This window comes from Myodes glareolus, chromosome 7, assembly GCF_982192425.1.
Source record: "Myodes glareolus chromosome 7, mMyoGla1.1, whole genome shotgun sequence".
In the NCBI taxonomy this organism is placed as follows: Eukaryota; Metazoa; Chordata; class Mammalia; order Rodentia; family Cricetidae; genus Myodes; species Myodes glareolus.
The window spans coordinates 32867191-32891895 of record NC_142032.1 but is presented as its reverse complement, the minus strand read 5'-3'; the positions used below and the strand labels follow the sequence as shown (position 1 = coordinate 32891895).

At 37.2% G+C, this 24705-nt stretch overlaps 1 protein-coding gene across 1 annotated transcript in view; it reads left to right on the top strand.

Moving 5' to 3' along the window:
* The window catches only part of Jak2 (Janus kinase 2), a 58907-nt gene that overhangs the window by 30104 nt on the left and 4098 nt on the right, over positions 1-24705 (top strand). The window contains exons 9-22 of the mRNA XM_048438791.3: positions 1190-1347; positions 3127-3238; positions 5170-5356; positions 5900-6027; positions 8436-8570; positions 13204-13291; positions 13994-14121; positions 15257-15395; positions 16758-16909; positions 17055-17205; positions 18803-18939; positions 22811-23000; positions 23520-23644; positions 23803-23975. Coding sequence (XP_048294748.3) covers positions 1190-1347; positions 3127-3238; positions 5170-5356; positions 5900-6027; positions 8436-8570; positions 13204-13291; positions 13994-14121; positions 15257-15395; positions 16758-16909; positions 17055-17205; positions 18803-18939; positions 22811-23000; positions 23520-23644; positions 23803-23975 — 2003 coding nt within the window. The remainder of the gene's footprint in view (positions 1-1189; positions 1348-3126; positions 3239-5169; positions 5357-5899; positions 6028-8435; positions 8571-13203; positions 13292-13993; positions 14122-15256; positions 15396-16757; positions 16910-17054; positions 17206-18802; positions 18940-22810; positions 23001-23519; positions 23645-23802; positions 23976-24705) is intronic.

Below are 24705 nucleotides of genomic sequence, written 5' to 3'. Positions count from 1 at the left end.
AATTTTTCAGAAGTATTTTAGAGTTACTTATGCATTCTAGTTATAGTATGATCAAAAAAATACCAGCCCAGCAAACATCTTATTGTGTGCAGATTTTTGTAAGTATATCAACAGTCTTATTACAAATATTTATGCATACTATAATAGAAAGACCCAGTTACTTATTATCTTTTGCCAATTCTGGGTTGCACTTAATCCCCTCGTTTTCAGACTTCAGCAGTCTGTGAGATTAGGTGAGAGGCGGGAGGCAGGTGGAAGCCTTCCTGTTGCCCTTGGAGTCATCATTTTCTTATGTTGATGTTTTGAATACCATATTTGTCTTGTTTTCCTGTATATATATCAGCTGTAGTGCCTGCTGGCATTCTCCTTGAGATTGTGGCAATTTAGAAATTCATTTAGGATTTTTGTTGTTTTATTTTGTTTTTATTTTTTTCTGAGATAGGGTCTTACTATAGCTTTGGCTGTCCTGGAGCTCAGATCCACCTGCCTCTGCCTCCCAAGTGCTGAAATTAAAGGTGTGCGCCACTGTGCCCAGTTTAGGATATATATTTATATTTATATGATTTTGAATTTCCTTATCCAAGAACATAGTTCATTTTCTGTGTATTTAGAAAATGTGTTGCATTGTAAAAAAGTATTTTGAAACTTTTGATGATCAAGTTTTTGGTTAAGTTTAACTCAACATGCTACATTTTTCTTACTGCTATAAGTTGAGCTTTATTTTTATATTATTCAATTATATTGGCTATTTTGATATATGAAAATACTTTTAAAATATGTGTATGTGGTTTTCTATTAGGTAAAGTGTCACATTTTGACTGATTGAATGTTCATAAATATGTATTTTAATAAAAATCACAGCATAGTTCCATATCCTAACATTTTAGTTTCTAGTACATGTATGTTAACCTGAGAAGTATATAAAAATAAATGTTCATAATTATAATTAATTTTAACCTTTATATAGATCACATTTCTAATTGAGTCTAGCAGGGTCATTGAGGATTATAGTTAAATTATGGATGTTGGGTGACTGTAACTGAGAAGATGTTTTGAGTCCATATTTGGGAGGGCCCTAAGGATCAGACATAAGAATTTGTTAGATCAGGCTGGATAATTGGAAGTTATGAAAGATTTGAACAATTAGAACTTGATTTATTTTTAATGATGTGGTTTCTTTTCTAATTAGGAAATAGAGCTTAGCTCGTTAAGAGAAGCCCTGTCATTTGTGTCCTTGATTGATGGCTATTACCGACTCACTGCAGATGCACACCATTACCTCTGTAAGGAGGTGGCCCCTCCGTCTGTGCTGGAGAACATGCACAGCAACTGCCATGGCCCCATCTCGTGAGTAACCACGTTCACAAGGACATTTTGGGAACTGACTTGGTGGGTAAGAGCACTTGCTTTGCAAGCACAAGGACCTGAGTTTGAATTCCAGGCATAGCTGTATGTGCCTGTGATTCTAACATTAAAGAGCAGAGACAGGCACAGCCTGAGAGCTTTCGGGCCACCGCACAGCTGAAAGCACCTGGTCTCAGTGAGAGACCTTCTCTCATGGCAGGAAGACAGAGAATCTAAAGGAAGAATTCTACGTATATAGGAAAACACTTGATATGTCTTGGTCTCCAGAGCGAGATGAATTTTTCTGAAGTAAATGTACAGCCCTCCTCCTCTGAAGATTCCACATTCTTGGTGTGATGAGCTGTTCATCCGAAATTGTATTTAAAAACTGGTGTCTAGGGCTGTAGCGCAGTACTCAGTCACTCTAGCACTGGAAGCAAACAAATTAAACCACTCTCCATTGTGTTGTGCTGACTTTGGAGTTCTGTGAAGGAGCCTCGGTGCTAAATTTGAAATTTGACGTTATTTTTGAGTAGTTCAACCTCTATTGAAGCTTAAACACAAAGCATGCATTATACCTGTCTTTCAGGGATAGTGCTGTGCAGTGGAACTCCACAGTGCTCAATCGGTTCATTGTTTGGACTTCTTGTTAAAGATAGGTTTGTTTTTTTTTTTTTATGTTTCCTTACGTCTTAGTTTCTTTACCTTTATATACCTACACATGGCTAAGAATTTCTGGTCTAGTTTTCTTTCTGTTGCTAAGTAGAAGCAGCTTGGGGAGAAAAAGGCTGAGTTAGACTTCCAGGCCGTCACCTGTAGACGGACTCTTCTGTGGGCACCAGCTCACAGATAACTACATGGAAACTTATTATTAATTATATAAGCTCAGCCTTTGCTCAGGATTTTTTTGAACTAGTTTTTATGATTTAATTAAGCTGTATTTTAATCTACTTCCTTCCATGAGGCTTGTACCTCTCTTCTGTACTGCATGCCCTGTTTTTCTCCTTCCTCCCTATTCCCAGGTGACTCTTGTTGTTTCAGCTTGGTAGTAACATCAGGACAACTACTCCATGACCCACACCTTTGCAGAGTTTATTTTTATATAAATTACATCTTGCTTTCAAATTCTGCATCTTCAAATTTTGTGCACATAGCAAAGTTTTGTTGTTGTTTTGTTTTTGCATATGGTAATTTTTTTTCAAGACCGGGTTTCTCTAACAGCTGTGATTGTCCTGGAATTTGCTTTGTAGACCAGGGTAACCTCGAACTCACAGAAATCTGCCTATCTCTGACTCCCTAGTGCTGGAATTAAAGGCATGCGCCACCATTCCCTGCTCCCACATAACAAATTTTAAGATTAGTATTTTCAGTCACTGCAAGTTAGAGCTGACACTGTTTTAAATATAGAAAGAAATTTTTGTAGTAGTCCTTCTGTGATAGAAGAGACATGAGAAATAGTTTATAATATACTGTCATCACTGTTAAATGAAGTTTTCTTAATTACTCAATTTCTAATCAAAAATCATAACATTAAAATGAACAAGTTTTTGTGGTTTTACTGTGTTTGTCATGTCTTATAATATAGTTGTCCATTGAATTGCTTTGAATTCATTGCAAAATAACTCGATAATTTGGTTTCTTTCCCTTGAAAAATAATTTATAAATATACATAATAGGGGAGTCTTCTGAAAACTTTTTTTTTATTTCATTTGATTATTGTGGCCTTTTGTCATAGTTACATTGTGCATGCTGCTATTCATATTATTTCTTCTTAACTTTTAGAATGGATTTTGCCATTAGTAAACTAAAGAAGGCAGGGAACCAGACGGGACTGTATGTACTTCGGTGTAGCCCTAAGGACTTTAACAAATACTTTCTGACCTTTGCTGTTGAGGTTAGTGTGTCATATTTATTAATAGTAACATGTTGTGTAATCTGTATTTATCCATCATGATGTAGTTCATTTTTAATACTCAGAATTATAGTTCTTGATATGGTAACTGGCACAATAATGCTTAGTATACCTTCATATACTATAAAATAATCTATAACATTTATGTAAATATGTAAATGACATATAACGTCTTTTTAATTTAATATTGTATTTTTTATATTTGAGTATTATGTGTCAAGTGGTATTTCATTAAGTATACTTAAGTCTACTCACAAAATAAAAAAAAAAAACAAAATATTTACCAAATCGTAGAAGAAAATCGGTGGAAAGAACATTTTCTGATGACTACAAGTGGTTGCTAGCCAGAACAGCATAAAGCAACAGAAACATGATAGTACTTTCACCTGGTATTCTAATATATGTTTTAGATGTAAGAGTGCAATGAAACCTTGCTCTTAAATGCTTATGAACTTGCATCTCATGGAATATTGTTTACTGTCAGTAGTTATCTTTAAAAATATTAGTCAGTTATGAGATCTAAATCTTGAGAATATTTGTAGCAACATCCAGATTTATTTTACTTTTTGAAAATACAGAAAGTAGACGGGCAGTGGTGGTGCACACCTTTAATCCCAGCACTTGGGAGGCAGCCTTATCTACAGAGTTAGTTAGTTCCAGGATAGCCAAGGCTACACAGAGAACCCTTGGAAGGAAGAAAGGAAGGAAGGGAGGGAGGGAGGGAGGGAGGAAGGAAGGGAAAAAAAGGTGTTGCTGTTATCACTCAGTTATTTTCATAAAAGCAACTACCTTGTATTCAGCACATGTAGTGAAGGAACTGTCTACAAAAGCAGGAGGTGTATCTCATCACTTTACCAGTATATAAACCAGCAGGTCTAGCTTCAGAGTATCTTCTCAAACATGACTGTCTATGGTAATAAGTTATTAACTCAAAAGACACAAATGTTTATGTTTGACCTGTGTGCCTAATAAGAGTGATAAGGAATTAAGGATCATATGAAACAAGCCTATGTTTCAGAAACGTATTATCTGTTGGAAAACAAAAATTTTAAACTATACTAAAAATACTCAATTAAGTATTGTGATTAGCATAGACAATATTGGGAAAGGTCTTATTAATTCAGAAAGATCTTTTAGAATTCAAAAGACAGGAGATTGCCTTGCAGGACTAACAGTTGATTAATAAATGGCTCAAAGTAGGAAGAATACAGTAATAAAAAGCACATCAAATTGTTAAGATGAGTGAAGTATTTCATAGTTTATTATATAAGACAAATGTTTTCAGATAAAAAAGTAAAAATGAGCTGAGTAGTGGCGGCGCACGCCTTTAATCCCAGCACTCGGGAGGCAGAGGCAGGTGGATCTCTGTGAGTTTGAGACCAGCCTGGTCTATAAGAGCTAGTTCCAGGACAGCCAGGGCTACACAGAGAAACCCTGTCTCAAAAAGCCAAAAAAAAAAAACCCTAAAAATGCCATATTAGAGATAATTTACAAAGCAGAATAGTATACAATGGAATGTGCATCTCTGCTGTGGAAAGGAGTTAGTCCTTTTAGGAAGGGCCTTAGCAATAAAATACTGATAATCAAACCAGACTGCGACAATGCGCAGAATGGAGGAGGAGGAAGCAGGAACTGGTGAAAGGCATGTGCTGCATCAGTGTGCGACAGGGGGCGCCGCTACAGATGGAGTTGTTGCTCGGTATTTCTTCTAATGAAATCACATGTGTTACCTTCTGGGGGATATGGCTCTGTGGTTCGATGCCTTCTTGGGGCGCTGCTTTAGGATTTACTGTTTAAATGTCTAAATACTCCATTGGTTTTTTTTTATGATATCCCCTTTGGGCAAATAACCTGCTTGATTACCAATGTGGTTTTCCCTCCCCCCCCCTTTTTTTTAAACTAAACTTACATAGCGAGAAAATGTTATTGAGTATAAACACTGTTTGATTATGAAGAATGAAAATAGAGAGTACAACCTCAGTGGGACTAAGAAGAACTTCAGTAATCTTAAGGACCTTTTGAATTGCTACCAGATGGAAACTGTGCGCTCAGACAGCATCATCTTCCAGTTTACTAAATGCTGTCCCCCTAAGCCAAAAGGTAATATAACTCCCCAGTTATTTTAGAGAGGCTAGCCTTAGATTGCATGTGGTGGGTGTGATTTGAAAAGAAGTAGCAAAAGGAAAAAGGCAGTGTTATATGAAAGCAAGTTGATTTTTCTGGTGTGTGTTGGTACGTATAGCATGTGAGTGACCAGAAGCTCTAGCCTATGATGGTGTCTTAAAGATAAATGCTTGCAGCCTGCCAGCCACTCACTACCAACTCCTGTGTGCTCTAAGTTCATACTTCATTTGTGTTTAGGATTTTAGTTTCTTGTTTTTAAAATAGTAAGATTGGGAATCTCTTAAAATAACTTCTTTAAAATTCCCAGAAAAAAAATTGTTAAGAAGTGGTTGTAAGTTTGAATGTGTTTCTTCTGTCAGAGTGGAATAAAACTCTTAAAGTAACTAAGCAACTGTTGAGAATTCTTAGACACAGCACACTCATGTCATGGCTTTGGAGCAGTTTGTATTTTTGGTATGCTTTGATTATATACAGATTCCCACCCATATGAAACATAGATATCTGTGTTTTCCTTTACAGATAAATCAAACCTTCTTGTCTTCAGAACAAATGGTATTTCTGATGTTCAGATCTCACCAACATTACAGAGGCATAATAATGTGAACCAAATGGTATTTCACAAAATCAGAAACGAAGACTTGGTATTTGTAAGTTGACAGATATTAGTAATTGTTTTTTATCTTTTTTAAAGCAATATCTTTTATCTCTTGCCTGCTATTACACTCCTGTGATATTTTATATATTTTATTATAAGCTTACATCATCAAGTTTTACTTGAGAGGCTGGGTAGGTAGCTCAGTGGTTAAGAGCTCCGGCTGTTCTTCCAGAGGACCCAGGTTCAATTCCCAACGCCCACATGGCAGCTCACAACTGTCTATAACTCCAGTTCCAGGGAATCTGACACCTTTAAACCAATGTACATCAAATAAAGTTAAATAAATTACTTTATAAAAAATCTGACTTGAATTTCAAGATTTATTTATACAATTCATCAATTTCATAAATCCTAGAAATATGCCAGTCTTGCAGGAGCAGTTAGCAAAGTTAATAATGGAGTTATATTCTCTTTCTAGAAACTTAAAAAATATTTTTTAAATTTTAAATTGTAAATTTTAAAAGTTAAAGATCTTCTACAAAAGACATCTGTCTTGGCTCCCTCATATGCAAGCAAGAGGAATTTAGTAGGTTATCTTTAAGGAACTGAAAACAAAATAGTATGTAGGAGGTGATGATTTGACTATTATGTGGTCTATGAGAGGGCTAGAGTTTAGTCTTTTTATTGTGGAGGTTAAAATGAAAAGCATTATAAAGAAAGAAGGCTGATCCTAGGTTTGTTCAAGGGTAGGAATTAAAAGTGGTATTTACCTTTGAATAGAGCCGGGATCTGAAGAATATACATTCATTCTATAGAATGTGAAAATTTTGCCTCCTAACCAGAGGAGAAGAAAATTAATATTGTCTGTTTTAATTGACTTAGAAAAAAGGGGAGTTCATGAGTTTTTGAGTTAGGCTTTACTATATTACCTACATGATCTGAAAAACACTAAACTAGAAAGGTAAAGACAGTACCAAATATGCTTGGGAGAAACACATGAGTACTTTTTGAAAAACATACTCTGAGTCAGGCATATAATCCCAGCAGGTGGGGGAGCCAGGCAGGCATACCTGGAGTTCCAGGCCGTCCTTGGCTACATAAAAAGCTGAAGGCTATACTAGGCTATATGACTCCTTGTCTTAAAAAAAACCAAACAACCAAAAAGAATGAAAGAAAGAGAAATGTTCTTTTAATTTAGGCTTCCAGATTCCTATTGATAAAACCAACTCCAAGCATGAGCTTTATATTAAAAAATTGAAGTGTACAGGGAAATTATCCAGGATTAAGTAGGAGTCATCAAACCAAACAGACATCAAACTTAGACTTCTAATAACTTTGTGTGATTTTCAAGTAGACACCATAAAATGCAGGTATCTTTAAAAAGGAATTGAAAACAGATGAAAAAATTTAAAATGTATTATTTAAAAGACAAGATTTTAGGGAAAAAAGCATAGACATGAAAAAATCTACTCTTGCACTTGCCACTTAATTAATAGATCATTTAGGAAGCACATTATTGACTGTGAGTGAGCTAGAAGACAGCCCAGAGGTATCTCAGTGGCAACGTGTTTGTCGAGAATGCCACAGTCATGACTTCCCTCGCGGCACCTCAACAAACCTCGGTTCTAAACTTCAGTATCTGTCATGTCTGTACTCAGGAGTTGGAGGGAGGGAAGAGGCAGAGGAAGAGGGACAGAGGAATTCCAGAGTGTAAAGGCTTTGGTTTTCATGCATGACAGAAAACCCTGGAGCTGGGGAGCTTGGCTGTTGTAAAGTACTAAGTATAGAGCTTGTATTTGACCACAGGCGGCCTTGCTTAGAGTGCGGGCCTTCAGCAGTCGTTCTGGAAAGATATGTAATGAATGTTAGAACTAGAGGCAGTGGTAGTAGCTATAGCTTGATGTGTATCTAGTTAATTTCATGCTTTGGTGCTTTCATGTATTTATTCACTTGTTAATAAAAGCAGTTTTACAGGAAAATGTATTATTATTCTTTATATGAAGAGTCCAAGGCATACGGAGTTCAAGGCTAGCCTGTGCTACATAGTGACAAGAAAAAGAGACATAGAAGTGGGAGGGGTTTGGGGAGAACCCAAGACAACAGCTAAGAGCTGCCCCCACACCGTGCTGTTCTACCTTTGTATTGTACTGGGAGGAAAGATAAAGGAAAAGGATCATTTGTAAACAAGTTTAGGCAAATACTAGCTCTTTAAAAGTGTAATTGTAGCTTTTGCAGGAGATGTGAAAATAAGATAGAGTCAAAATATACTTTATTAATCCTTGTTTTCCATTTTAATTACCATTTAAGGAAGAAGAATAGAGAATTAATTTCAAACCTCAAATTTAGGTTCAGTTTATAAAGGAAATGTTTGCCATTTTTTAAAGAGTTTTGTTAATTGAATGTACTTCCTTTACTTCATCTGACTTTATTCACTTTCCCCTTACTTTTTCTCTTTTAAAGAATGAAAGTCTTGGCCAAGGTACTTTTACAAAAATTTTTAAAGGTGTAAGAAGAGAAGTTGGAGACTACGGGCAGCTGCATGAAACAGAAGTTGTTTTGAAAGTTCTGGATAAAGCACATAGGAATTACTCAGAGGTGTGTATGTTTATTGGATCCTTTATATATCTCCTTATACTGTATAAAGTATGTTCACAGGCACATTGCATGTGTGAGACTTGATAAAATTTATGCTTTTATTGCATTTATTAACTATGTATAATAATAAGTTTCATTATGAAATATTTGTAACTTATAGAATATTCCAGATGTTCAGTCCCTGTTAGCTCTCGTGTTCCCCACTTAATGATCCTCTTTCTCTTCCCACCTAAACCTGTTCTACTGTTATGTCTTTGAATGTTTGTGGGGTCCTAATGAGTGTCATCAGGGCTCTTACAGGCTCATGAGGATTTGTTTACAGAAATTTAGTCACCTTACCTGTGTCTCCACCATTAAGGAAATTCTCCCCTATCAACCAGTAAAATCCTTAGGGAGTGGTGAGTCTTGAGCTTCTTCTCCCTGAACAAGTACTAAGGGGCCTTATCTTGTGTATATCTGGTCAGGTAAACATAGCTGCTTTGAGTTTACGAGGACAGTCAGGAATGAGTCTGTGTTCATACCCCCTTCCTCGTGCTTCCCCGGTCTTTCTCCTACAGTGGTCCTTGGGCCTTGTAGGGCATGGTAGTTAACTTTCCATTGCTTCAGTTAGCTCCATGACCAACTTGTTTATAAAAGAGTTTATTTTCACTTGTAATTCCAAAAGGATAAGAGTCCATCATAACAGAGGAGGCATGGCATGGCGACAGGAGAAGGAGGTTGACTGATAGCCTTTTTCATCTTCTTACAGGCAGGGTGGGACAAGAATAGTAAGTGTGGACAGAGCTATAAACTTTCAGAGATCACCCCAGGACCTACTTCCTCTAGCAAGATTCACCTAAAGGTCCTCTAACCTTTCCAGACAGCACCGCCAACTAGAGTTCAGTTACAGAACCATACAGGGGACATTTCTTATTCAAACAATCACAGAGGGGTGATGTAAATGTCCTATTTATGACTGAGAACTTGAGAGTCACTTATTTTCAGTATTAGTTGCTGTGGTCACTGCTGACCACTGCAAAAAGCAGCTTCTCAGACCAAAACGGACAACATCACTAATCTGTGGGCAGAAACAGTTATTTTCAGGGCAATTTGCTGGGGATATCATGTTCATTTAGTAAAACAGCTGTAACTTCACCTCTTGGGCCTCTGACCTCCCCAGTCACAAACTTTTGGCCAGGTTTAAAGTACCAGACATGAATTTCTCCAATGAAGCAAGTCTCAACACTAATCAGAAAGCAGTTGGTTTCCCTGATAAAAGACCTGTCACAGTTGCACCATTTGATATTATTATCTGATTGATCAGTATTGTTGCATACAGGATCCATAGTTGAGTGAGACTGTTGACAACAAATTTTCCCCAGGAGCCAGCACTGTGAGGGGTAGCTGTCAGGAGGGAACATGCAGCATGATTTACCCATGTCCTGTGACTAAGGCTTGTGGCATCTTCAGCAATGGCTCTTATAGTAGAGTTTGGTGCACAACCAGTAGCAGTGTAATTGCCTTTATTATTCTGAGGGCCTCAGACCTCACTGAGCAACCATGTGTAGGGAGGTAGCTTGCTCCCTGCACTGGGATATTTGCCTAACAACCTATGGCTTCTGGGAACAGCTTTATCGACACAGAGAAGATCCCTTTGTTCAAATTCTTGGGGTTTTTGTTTTATTTTTCTTTTATTAGCTTACAGATTATCTGATTTACGTGTGACATTTCACATATGGTTAGTTTTTATTGACTACCTCCCCACATCTCTACTCTCCTCAATCTTTTCATCTCTAGCATATCCCTTTCTACACATTGTTACTCCCCTGCCCCTTACAGACCCATCTTTCCCTCTCTTGAGCTCTTTGCTAGTATCTTGAACTCTGTACTTCATGTAAATTCACATGCATGAAAAATAGAAGATAGGATTAAAGAGAACATGTGATATTTGTCTTTTGAGCCCCAGTTAGTACACTTAATACTATTTTTCCCAGTTCCATTCTTTTTCCTTCAAACTTAATAATTTCACTTCTCTTTATGACTAAATGATATTTCATTGTGTATATGTATTAACATTTTCATTATCCATTCATTAGTTGATGGGCATCTAGGCTATTTCCATTTCCTTGCTATTGTGAATATAGCAACAATGTTTATAGATGTGTAGCTATTGCTAGTAGCATATAGAGTCCTTTGAATTTATTCTTAGATGCAGTATAGCTGGGTCATATGGAAGTTCTGTTTTTAGGGGTTGTGTGGAGGGACATATGTATACATGTATGTAAGGGTGTGTTTGGAAATCAGAGATCAGCATTGGGTGTCTTTATCTATTGCTCCCCACCTTACTTGTTTTAGAATGTATTTATTCTTTTACAATTTCATTCATATATAATGTTCTTGGCTAGACTGATGTTCAGGGCACTAGGCTCTAGGCTCAGTTTTTTCCTGTGTGTAGAACATTGTCCTCAGCAATCGTCACTATCCAGGAATAGACCCACTATGAACATAGAGTAATAGTTGAACTATAAAACAGTCTCCCTAATCACTAATCATTTTAGGAAATAATGGGACATTGATAGTACTGTATGTATGAAATGTTAGTTCCTATGGGTATGAATGGAAAGAAAAAGAAAATAAGCCACTCTAAGACCACTGGATGGTGCTGGAAGAGGAAGAGGGACACTGAGAGTGGAAAGGGAGGGTGAGGGCTCTTTGGCAAAGGTAGATTGCAAAAAGTGCTCAAAGGATAGTGTCGAAGGCCTTGTCTCCCATGAGACTGAGGTACACAGATCTACAAACCAAGCCAGACTAGGTTCTTTGAGAGAAGAAAAGGTAAGAGTAAGAGGGGAAAAAGTCAGCGCAGAGCAGGGAGAAGCCTGACAAATGACAGTGTATAGTAAACAAAAATGATTAGCTGTAGAAAGAGCGGGGATGAAAATATATAGTATGAAAACCGACTAGCCGCATGCTCATTCCTTCTGTACCCTAGAGATCCTTTAACAGCTCCTCAAGTTCTATCAAAATTGTGATTTTCTTTTAATTTTTTAAATTTTCTTTTATGATTTATTTAACTTATTTTATGTGCATTGGTATAAAGGTGTTAAATCCCTCGGAACTAGATTTTCAGATAGTGTGAGCTGCCATGTGGGTGCTGGGAATTGAACCCAGGTCCTCTGGAAGAACTATCTCTCCAGCCCCCTTATTTTTTTTTTTTAAGGAACATCTATGACGCATGATGAGACTGTAGAAGATTCTAGGATTTTATTTTTTTTTCTGTAAAATTTATCCTTAGGGTTTATTTATTTTTTAATTAATTAATTTTTACTTTATATGCATAGGTGTTTGCCTGCATGTATGTCTGTGCACCATGTGTTTACCTAGTGCCTGTGGATGTCAGGAGAGGGAATAGGATCCCTTGAAGTTGGAATTACACATGGTTGTTAGTGACTATGTGGGTGCTGGGAACAAACCCAGGTCCTCTAGAAGAGCAGCCAGTGCTCTTAACCATGGGGCCATCATCCCAACCTAAATAATAGGATTTAAAAATACTTACTAATGCACAAATTATTTTCAATGTTGTGTTATAGGTATTATTAAATCTTTACATATAGAGGTTGTTCCCTTTAAACGTAAATACTCAGAGCTTATAGATTCCTCCACATTTCTTTTTATTGATTTTATTGAGCTATACATTTTTCTCTGCTCCCCTCCCTTCTTCTCCTCTCCCCTTTAGCCCTCTCCCATGGTCCGCATGCTCCCACTTTACTCAGATCTTGTCTTTTTCTACTTCCCAAATAGATTAGATCCATGTATGTTTCTCTTAAGGTCCTCATTATTGTCTGTGCTCTCTGGGATTGTGACTTGTAGGCTGGTTTTCTTTGCTTTATGTTTAAAAACCACTTATGAGTGAGTACCGGATATTAATCCATACACCTACAAACACCTGATTTTTGACAAAGAAGCAAAAAATATAAAATGAAAAAAGAAAGCATGTTTAACAAATGGTGCTGGCATAACTGGATATCAACATGTAGAAGAATGAAAATAGATTCATATATATCACCATGCACAAAACTCAAGTCCAAATGGATCAAAGACCTCAACATAAAGCCAGCCACACTGAACCTCAAAGAAGAGAAAGTGGGAAGTACACTTGAACGCATTGGCACAGGGAACCACTTCCTAAATATAACCCCAGCAGCACAGACACTGAGAGAAACAATTAATAAGTGGGACCTCCTGAAACTGATAAGCTTCTGTAAAGGAAAGGACATGATGAACAAGACAAAACGGCAGCCTACAGAATGGGAAAAGATCTTCCTCCACAATTTTAAGAATAAGTTTGAAGTTAGGTGTAGGGCACTACTTTAATCCCAGTACTTGGGAGGCAGAGGCAGGCAGATCTCTATAAGTTCAAAGCCAGCCAGGTCTACATAGTGAGTTCCAGGACAGCCAGGGTTACACAGAGAAACCCTGTCTCAATAAGTAAATATTTAAAAAGAATACATTTGAAAGGCACTATACTAAAAAAATGTAATGTCCAACTGAGAGTAAGACATAGAATATTTCTCTTAAGTCAGTATCCTTTTGAATTATGCATACCTACGGACATCACTGAACACATCCTTCACATCTTGTTTCCTCTTCCCCTTAGTCTTTCTTTGAAGCAGCAAGCATGATGAGCCAGCTTTCTCACAAGCATTTGGTTTTGAATTATGGAGTATGTGTCTGTGGAGAAGAGAGTAAGTAAAGCCACTGTCTTTCCTTTGTTAATGGTGTGCCTATCTCAGAGAATCGTTATTTAGGACTAACTACTGGAGGTACCAGTACAACCATGGAAGTATAAATACTGTGGAACTTGAAAGCCTTGTGGTCCGTTCGGTTCTATCCGTGAAAAAGGAAACTGGCGTTTAAAGCTAAAATGCCAAATACAGTTAATATGGCTTGTTATAATAGCATATAATATAATGATGGATGGAATATTACAGCTTTTGTGTACAGAAAACAAATACAAGCTTTTGTGTGCACATAACAGTACAGATTATGGGTAACTCATGTGCCCTTTTTAGTACAAGCTTATTTATAATTATGAGAGCAAAGCATATAAATGAGACTGAATTATTAATGAAACTGGTTGAAGTGACTGATTATTGGCACTAGGTAGGTTCTCCAGTTATGCTGGAGTATGTATATTTGCACTGTATAAAATATACTATGGTATATATATACAATTTTGTGTTAGGTATAAATTGTTTAGAGTCCTACCTCTTACTGTTTAGAATAAACTAAATATACAAAAGTATAATGATGTGTATCCACTAAGTTTCCTTGTAATTTATTTACAGATTATATTCACAAATAACACAAATATTTTGAAATTTTGAATTATACGTTTTTAATAGGATGTATACTTGAACTTTATTATTACTTATATTTTAATGCAGACATTCTGGTTCAAGAGTTTGTAAAATTTGGATCACTGGATACATACCTGAAAAAAAACAAAAATTCCATAAATATATTATGGAAACTTGGAGTGGCTAAACAGTTGGCATGGGCCATGCATTTTCTAGTAAGTATTTGCTGTATTCTTTTTTTTAAAAACTAAAACTTGCTGTTTTATTTCATAAAATAATATAGTTATTTTAACTTGGCAACCAGAAGTAAATCTTGGAATGAATGCTAAGTCATTCAAAATAATGTTACTTGTTGAAAGGTATTATTACAGATATATGTAGATAGTAAATCAGCTTTGAAAGACAGTGCTGCTGTTCCACCAATCTCTTGGAACTACCATAGACACCCATGTTTTATATCACTTACGTTATTTTGCATTCAATGCAGTGGCTGCCCCTTAAGCAACTGTTAGAATCTGGCAGTTGTAACCCCTCAGCTACCAGCAGCAGTTCAGCCCCGCAAGGGCCACAACCAGGCAGAAATTCTGTTCTCTTAGACACAGTTCTAAAGAAAACTTTATCTAGATCTCTTCCCTCTGTAGAACTCAGGATGCAAAGGTTGAGTGGAAATTCTGCTTGCTCAGAGAGGCTGAATAACAAGTAGCTAATCTTCTCTCCTTCCTGTGACTTGTAAAACCAGGAGTCCTGCTCAGCTCTCCCTTTAAAATCCTTGCTACACTTAGTTCCTCCCTACCACTTCCTGTCAACTAACTTAGCCTACTACTGACCCAGGTTAATTTTATTTAAACACATGTAACACGTCTTTGCATTGTTAACAAAAGCAGCAGAAATTAATGTAACACATCTTTACACAGTTAAAATAATATTCCACAACACATCTGGGTTTAGAAATTTTAACCAAAAATTATAGAAGCACATCATGCTGCTGTGATAGCAGAAGACACCTGTGGTGCAGTGTTGACAGCGGTGTGAATACCAGAGTTCCCCACTAAATATAGTGTGCATTTATTGAACTAGAAATAGTCTTTCCTGTTGCTAGCCACCACCAGGAAGTGCTTATCATTTGGAATCTCTCCTTTAAAAAGTAACACTCATTTCAGTGTGGGTATAAATACTGCATCAGTTGAAGTAAGAAACTAAAGATTTCTTTTTATTGTCTCAAAGTATGCCTCCAAGTATTTACTATGCTGTCTTTTGTCTTCTTTAAATCTATGTTGTAGCTTTTGGCATATTATATGCACATGTATTTATGTATTGCTGTTTGAATGTATGTGCATTTAACTTTAATAGGAAGAAAAATCCCTTATTCATGGGAATGTGTGTGCCAAAAATATCCTGCTAATCAGAGAAGAAGACAGGAAAACAGGGAATCCACCTTTCATCAAACTTAGTGACCCTGGCATTAGCATTACAGTTCTACCAAAGGACAGTAAGTTCTGTACTGATCTCATTTGACTTTCTTAAGTTTTATTTGGAAGGTACCATAAAATTATACTGTAAATTTTCCTTTAATTCTAGTTTATTAATCTTGCTTACTAATGACATTTAGCTACTACCTGTTTAAATTAAGTTATAGTTTAAATTAAGTTATAGCTAAATTGTGACCATTTCTAATTATTCTTTTGTTTAAGCATGTCACCATAGACTATTAAATTATTATTGTGTGTATATGTGTGTATGGGGGCATGCATGTGCCAGAGAACATGTGTGGAAGTCAGAAGGTTACTTAGTGGGAGTTGGTCCTCTCCTACCATGTGAGTTCTCAGGATTGAACTCTGATCTTTGAACTGGCTGCAAGCACATTTATCTACTTAAGCCATATTGCTTGTTGTATCTTACCTGGTTTTCTACCTTAATTTGCACACTGCTGTACAATATTCTGCTGTAGCCAGTGCTCCTTAACTTTGATGGCTGACCGCAGTAAGGACAGTGATATAGGACAGTAATGTCAAGAGGAAAATCTTCCTGGAGTTTTAGATCTTGGATTTATTTTTTGGAATGAGAAGTTAAAATAGAAAAAAAATTCTATATGGTAAAGGAGAGAGAAAGTAATGAACTCTTTAATCTCCATGCTATGTGGAGAACTATCCATATTGTTTTACCAAAAGGTGTAATGTCCTCATTCCTAGTGTCTGAATTCTATAAGGGAGAATTACCCCACAGTTTCCTTCCTTAGATATGTTCTTTGTTGTGGAGTCAAGGACTGCAGAAGCTTTGTTTGGGGAACTCCATGAATGAATCTTACCCAGTCTGTCAGTTCCATACTGAGACTATCTTGGTATAATTTAATCATCGTCTGCTGTATTGATGCCTGTTGGGCTTTGTCATACTGGCCTCTGACCATCAATGATGTGACAGTACTGTGTCACTTATATGCTGTAAATATTTGTTAAATATTGAGAGCCAATTTTAAGACAAATTTTGTATATTTCTTTCTGTGAGAGAGAAACAGGATTAATGGAAGGTAATGAAAATGGCATGCCAGGTGAGACATTTCAGTTTAATGGGGAGAAGTTTAGTTGATCCATAATTCATTACACACGATCCTAATTCCAGCAACTGTTAAAAATGGTGTAACTGTGGGGGAATTACTCAATCTTTGTGGATCTTAATTGTTAAAGCTAGTTACTGAAGTAAGAGTTCAAGGATCATCCAACTCTTAGCAAGCATGAACCAGACCAGTCCTCTACAACCACAGAAGACTTAATCATTCAAATAAGTTTGAAAACTATTCACATAGAAAATAATGGTTTGTGGAGCTTATTTAACTATAGTTGTTCCTGTCTAAAAGTTCTTCAGGAGAGAATACCATGGGTGCCACCTGAATGCATTGAAAATCCTAAAAATCTAAATCTGGCAACAGACAAGTGGAGTTTTGGTACCACTCTGTGGGAAATCTGCAGTGGAGGAGACAAGCCCCTGAGTGCTCTGGACTCTCAAAGAGTAAGTGCGTCCAGCCTGGAGGGACAGGCTGGTTCTTTAAGGTTCTTTCACATGGTGTGGTATTTCATAACCCTTCTGATTGTGAGAAGAAGGTAAATAACAGCGCTATAGAATTCATTCTTAGCATTCGGTTCTTTAATTGTAGAAGTTGCAGTTTTATGAAGATAAGCATCAGCTTCCTGCACCTAAGTGGACAGAATTAGCAAACCTTATAAACAATTGCATGGATTATGAGCCAGATTTCAGGCCTGCCTTCAGAGCTGTCATCCGTGATCTTAATAGCCTGTTTACTCCGGGTGAGTACTGATGGGGCCACCTCATTGATCACTGGCTTTTTCTCTCTGTTGTTTTCTTATTTTGCAATCCTGTCTTTCATTTCTTCCATTCATGTGAATGCTATACATGTTGTGCTTGACTGGACAGTATTTTTAAATAGATCTTTTCTCCTTCCATAACCTAATTTCATTTACTTGTTTATTTGTCTGAACAAGAAAACTTAATCACAGAAATGCAGCATGAATTCTAATTGGTATTAATAATAAAAACCTGGAGTCATATATTAGGGGATGAAAGCCGCGATATCAGAGAAGCAGTCTAGCCAGCCACTAGAGAGACCTTTTCCCTCTGCTGACTCCTCAGACTGAAGGGGTGATCCTGTCTACAAATCGTCAGACTGTATGGTCAGACTGCATCCTCAGACTGCAACTCCAGACTGCATCTGAGCTCTCGTCTCTTCCCACCTTATATTCCTCTTATGTCCAGCCATATCCCTTCCTGTCTCCACCTCCCTAGTACTGGGATCAAAGGTGTGGGAGTCGCAAATCCTGGGATTAAAGGTGTGAGCTACTACCGCCTGGTCCCTAGTGGTTTAGCTCCACATTCTGATCTTCAGGTAATCATTATTTGTTAAAACACAAAATATCACTACAACAAAATTTATTGTCTATGTATGTCACAAGAGTTTTAGAATCCGATTACATTTAGTTTGTCAGTTAATGAGAAGCATGTTTATTTGATTACATTTGTTAATTTGGCTGCATGGAATTTTCAGCATCACCCCTTTTGATTTTTCTAGTTACCATCTATTTTATAATTGACTTTTTAAAAAAAAATATGAGATAGACTTATTTTTGTCTGTCCCTATGTCCTTTAGAATGCTGAGGTAAGTGTATGCCTGTCCCATAGTTAGTCAGCAACACACCTTTCTCACTGCAGGAATTGGAATAAAACCTTACTTCATGAATACCGAAACTACCTATTTTGGAGCAATTTACCCCTTGAAAATCTGTCTTGAAACTCTGGGTAATAATTAAAGGCTCCTATTAATATAATCTAAATAGCTTTGAGTTTCCCTGTGTGGGGGGCAATGTTATACAGGCCACATATTTCTGCGTTGTATTGGCAGCCAAGCTCTCAAGCCACAATAGCAACTGAGGTGCTGAAAGCCTCTTCAGTCTGGCTGTCCCCTGAGGTCAGGATGTGCTGATGATGTTCTGCTCCTTCTGTGGAATTATGGGGCCCGCCTGGGAAGAGGTGTTAGCCCAAGCTAGTGACAGAGCTTCAGACATGACTAGTCCTGCTACCCAGGAAACAGAACGCTAATGAATTCCCCCTCAGTTTACCTTGGGAGGTAAAAACTGGTTGGAGAATAAACGCAGGTTATCTTCAGGATTTAAATGAACCCTGAGACTCCTTTCCAAAATTGCTGTGTGAACTGTGTGTCAGTTATTCCCGTGTCTCCATGCTGATCCAAAGAGATAGTTTATGCTGGGGTTGGACACCTGTGTTATTTAGTTTTCCAAACTCATTCTGCTTCTTAGCTTAAATATCTGTCAGTTTTACCCTGAGAATGTATTTACCAACTTAGTATAGTGTCATTCTTCATTTTTACAGATTATGAACTATTAACAGAAAATGACATGCTACCAAATATGAGAATAGGTGCCTTAGGATTTTCTGGTGCTTTTGAAGACAGAGACCCTACACAATTTGAAGAGAGACACTTGAAATTTCTACAGCAACTTGGCAAGGTAAACTGTCATATAAGTTTTCAAATAGAATTTAATCATGCATCATTTTATTTGGGAATAAGGCAGCTTTGGACTAGAGCTGATCAATCTACTTTCCACAGAAATTCTAAGGGGTATTTGTAGAAAGAAAAACTTAATTGTTGGATATTAGAGAATTTTTCTGTTAAATGAGCACTTTACTGGAAAATGCTTCAACATGCAAGGCACAGTCAGCATCTTCTAGAGGACGGGCAATAAACCAGAGTATGTCCCGACTGATTGATTCTGAGTCTCTTGTTTGGAAGGGGAAGTTTGTAGTTCATAGTAAGTTAGTGCAGTAGAGAAGGGAGCACATAGTGTTCTGTCTGCCTTTCTGACTTTGTTTTGGGAGAAATAATCTGTTTGCTTACAGCCTAGGACCTTGAATTATCATGTTTCTCAAAAGAAGTTCCATTAAAAGGTTGCACAGTCACACACAGTCTATAGCAGTCAAGATGAAAAGAGACCCAGTGCTTAGCAGGCCCAATTATAGTGGCAGGCTCTCTCTTTTGTTTATTTATAGAGCTCTAAACCATATCTCATTATAAATTGGATTTTGGCACAGATACAACATGAAGGCCTCACTGAGACTTGAACCTATATTTGAAGTTCCAATTGAGCTTTCTTAAAACTAAACATTGATGGTTATATTAAAATTAGCCTAACTGTATTAATAACTGTTGTTTCTTTTTATGTAAAACTCTTGGGAGTATTTGAAGGGATATAGCAATTGAGAAAAAGAAGTCTTTGTAGTGGAAAAATTCATTATCTATTGCTGTGCAGCAGGTTATTCTAAAACTTGCCAGTTTCTTTAAGTTGGGGTCTGGGGACAGTTTATCTGGGTTGCTTTGGATCAAGGTATTAACTAGGCCTTGAAGTTCCTTCTGAAGGCTTCGTAAGAGGTCTCTTCCTGCCTCACTAACGTGATTGTTGTCAGGCCTCCCTCCAAGCTTACATGGACCTTTCTACGGGGCTTACTCACAAAGTGGAGGCTGAGAGGATATACCCAAGGTGGAAGTCGTGTCTTTATAACATAATCCCATATAATGTTTCATTACTCTCCTTGGTAATATTATAGTACACATCCAAAATTTCTTAGATCATAGAGGCCGTTTCATTCCCTCTTTATTACCTATTCACGTATCATACTATTCTAAGTTAGGAAATTATACTGTAAATATGAAAGTAATTTTTTCATTTTTCAATGAAAAAAGAAGTACAGGAAATTTAAAGACCTTGTTGGTAGTCAACTCAGCAAGATGGAAACAGTTCTGAGATAAGAGCTTGACTCCGTGCTCCTCCTACTATCACAGGTGTTTGCTCTGTGTGAATGTGCTTCAGTTACAGCATCTTCTGTAGTCTTTCTTTTGTCAAATCATATGCCATGAAGTTTAAAAAGTATACCTTTTATTCCCAGAGGTTTTACTGTGGTCACATAGCCAAGGCCCATTTATGAGAAAGGGAAAGTCAGTCTGACTCATTCCTGCACTGCTGTCGAAGCCATCTCAGTTTGTTATTTGTTATATACAAATATTTTATGACCATAACAACTAATCGTTGAATTATTGATTATAATTAGTGAGAACAGAATAATGAAAATCTTAAAATAATTTTACCTGTGATTCTGTATACACTGATTTTTCCAGTCTCTAGATACAGTTTTTAAGAGATATTATAATTTCCCTTAAAGAATTCTCTTGGTAATATCTAAGACTTTAGGGGTGAGGAATCCAATTTATTTGAAGTTAAAGAAATCTAGTATTTTAATAGCTTCAGTTGCTAATGATAATCTTCAGCTAACATCTGTTCTCCCTCCCTCCCTCCCTCCCTCTGTCCCTCCGTCCCTCTCTCCCTCCCTCTATTTTCCTATCCTGGGGATAAACTCAGTGTTAGTGCTAGGCACCTACTCTACCGCCAAGTTATACCCCAACTCCTTTTTATTTTGAAGCAGGTCCTGCTTGGTTGTTTGTGCTGGTCTCGAACCTTAGATCCTCCTTCCTCAGCCTTCTAAGAGTCTGATAAGAGCTGTGCAGCGCCGCACTGAACCTGATTTCCTTTTATGCTTCCATCTCTCCTCAGCTTATGAAGAGCATGGCTGTGTGAGCATTTGTGTGATTAAGACCTTTGTGTTAATTAGTTTGATTGTAGTGAAGATTTATAACTGTATAAGTATATATTTAATCATCACTTCATACACCATGCATGCATATTTTCTTTAATAATTACACTATAATAACCTGAAAAGGGAAAAAAACTTATTTCCATTTTCTAGGTAGAAACTCAGTGTTCCAAATTTGAAAATTCACGTGTAAAACCATAGTTAGCTATTAAGGTCAGACCCTTTCAACCCTGTCAAAGAAAATTTAAAGGGCACATTAGGAATCGGGCAGCCTTGGAAGGGTCTTAGTAACTTTCACAACTGTAGTTTTCTGAAACTGTGTGTTGATATCACACAGATGTTAGCGCTTCTCTTGTGTGCCCTGTGTCTCACTGGCACTCAGAGCAGTGAGAAGAAGTGGTGATGAGTTTATGTCCATTTCAACCTCAGTGATCATAGGCTCCTGCGACTTTTAAAGGACGCAAGTTGGAACAGATGTCAGACTTGGAATTATTTATGTTTGGGATCTGTTTAATTATTTTTGGGATGTCAGCTGGTATTGAAATTGTTCAGATCTTGTTTGGGCGGCCATATGGTTGAGACTTCATGGGTGTCTAGCTTTCCTGTCATAGCTAGAAGTCACCTTCTCAGAGCAGACTTCCTGGTCTTCTGGCTCTCAGGCACCTCTCCCCCATGTTCTCTGGGCTGCAAGAGTTGTGTTATGGATGTGTCAGTTAGGGACGGGCACCACAGTGAGTTATCTGGGCTTGACAGTTGTGACGTTCTGTAGAGGTCTCCTGAGACTCTGATGAGGGGTGAGAACTACACTGAGAGCTGAGCTGGGGCACAGGATGTGCCAGCTGGGCCAGGCCTTGGGATACGGTGTGATGCATCCCAAATAAAGAGTTCAGTTTATTTTGATGTAGGAATTTCTTTAAAGACGTCATTTTTTTTTTGATGTTGGAATATCACCTGTGGTCATTCTTTTTTTTAAAAAAAACACTTATTTAACTTTATTTTGTGTGCATTAGCATCAGATTCCCTAGAACTTGAGTTATAGACAATTATGAGCTGCCTTATGGGTGCTGGGAATTAAACCCAGAACCTCTGGCAGAACAGCCAGTTCTCTTAACTGCTGAGTCATCTCTCTAGCCTGTAGCCATTCTTGAGTCAAGCAGACTCTCTATTAGTTTGTATTTGTCTGTACAATGAAATACCATGTTGTGGCTGGATGAACATAGCAAGCATTTATTCTTCACAGTTCTGGGGGCTGAAAAGTCCAAGGACAGGGTTTGGTTTCTAGTGAGGGCTCTCTGCCTGGCTTCAGATGGAAGCTTTTGAAGAGGGAAATTTCTGGAGTTAATCTTGTTCTTTCTGTATAAGGCTACTCCAAATACAATCATATTAGGGATTAGGCTTCCATTATGTAAATTTGAGGTTACACATACCTAGTCAATAACAATCCTTATTCACTGATAGCATTATGAAGATACATTGAGATAAAGGAAAAGTCTAATTCAGTCTATAATTTTTCAGTGTATAATTTTTCAGTCTATAATTCATCTCAGAGAAATTGTTTATAGGTTTACTACCCAATTTTTAAAATAACACTTCCATTCCTTGCTCTGAAATTTGTCTAAATAAGCTGAGAATTCTTTCTACTAATTCTAGCTGCCAAGTACTTGTATATTTAGAAGCCAATAGTAAGTTGTCTTGGGGACTTTTGGCTTCCATCCTAATGTCATGTGTTTTCAGGGTAATTTTGGGAGTGTGGAGATGTGCCGCTACGACCCTCTACAAGACAACACTGGGGAGGTGGTGGCTGTTAAGAAGCTGCAGCACAGCACTGCAGAGCACCTCAGAGACTTCGAAAGGGAGATTGAGATCCTGAAGTCCCTGCAGCATGACAACATTGTGAAGTACAGAGGAGTGTGCTACAGCGCTGGTAAGTGCCACTGCAGCCTTCCTAACTTCACAGTTTGTCTATACAGTTGTCTAAGGATTTGTCAGTGTGGGAGGAGGGAGGGGGGTGCTTGAAGAGCATGCGCGAGACCACGGACTGTAGCTACACCAATGTTTTGATTGGTTGCCTAATCATCTTCTCACCACTTCCTTCAAAATGTGTTAACTTTTTTAAAAACAAAATTAATTTCCTTATATGGTCTATTAAAATGTTTTTATTAGGTACTTGTTATAATTGAAAAAGATTCATTATTTATTTGGATTTTCACAAACAATTAAAAGAGGCTAAAGAATAAATATTTCTCATGCATCTTTCAAAATAATTTGAATTGAAAAGCCTGTATTTTTAAATACTATATTGCCTTTAATTCATAATAAAGTTTTATCATCATGGACCCAGATTTTATGTATACTTAAATCATTTACATATAGCTTTTTTTCTAGTATTTTATCAGTAAGATATAGCATAGTAAAACATAATGTTCTTTTTGTATATTAAAAGGTCGGCGCAACCTAAGATTAATTATGGAATATTTGCCATATGGAAGTTTACGAGACTATCTCCAAAAACATAAAGAACGAATAGATCACAAGAAACTTCTGCAGTACACATCTCAAATATGCAAGGTATCGACCGTCCTAATGTCTGCTGTGGATGAACTGCATGGTGAACTAACTCAAAAGTCATACCGTCTACTCCTTAACTCTAAAGAGAACTTGTAGAATACAGTCATGTAAATTTTGTTCATACAACTACTTAAAGAAAAAATGTTTTTTATCCATAGGGCATGGAATATCTTGGTACAAAAAGGTATATCCATAGGGATTTGGCAACAAGAAATATATTGGTGGAAAATGAGAACAGAGTTAAAATAGGAGATTTTGGATTAACCAAAGTCTTGCCACAGGACAAAGAATACTACAAAGTAAAAGAACCAGGCGAAAGTCCCATATTCTGGTAAGTAGGCATTTTTCAGTATAATAAAGTTAAATTTTAGAGAACTTTCTTCAAACTTTATTTTACTGTTACTTAATGTATGATATTTAATACCATTCAGTTTAGTACTACTTTCAATAACAGCATTATTTATCATATGCTTTGTATTGAGCTAAACACCTTTCATGTAGTATCTCACATTATCTTTTCAAAAAACAGCAGGTAGTTGCGAACTGCCTGCTGTGGGTGCTGGGAACTGAACTTGGGTCATCTGCAAGAGCTTGTCAACTGCTTAGCCACCTCCAACCTCTCAGGAAACCTTGTGTCAGTGCATGGAGAATATATATTATTATGATTATTGTAGATCCAACTGTCCAAACCTGAAAACCCCAAATCAGATGCACTGAAGCATGAAACCCGTGGTTTAAAGGGAAAGTTTTTTCCTGTATCTTATAAATTTGGCAGTGTATTCTGCAGAGGTTATGACTAAAACATGATCATGTCAGGGAATTACTTCTCTGCAAGGTATATGCACATAGGTGAGGGCTTTCTAAATAGCACTTTTGTTACTCAGGAAACAATGCCAATAATTGACAAATGAGACTTGATATTAAAAAGATTCTTTATGGACAAGGAAATAATCAAGTGAAAAGGCAGCTTACAGACTAGAGGAAAATCTTTCCCAGCTGTACGTCTGACAGAACTAATGTCTAGAATATACAGAAGAAAACAAACAACCCCTCCAAGTACT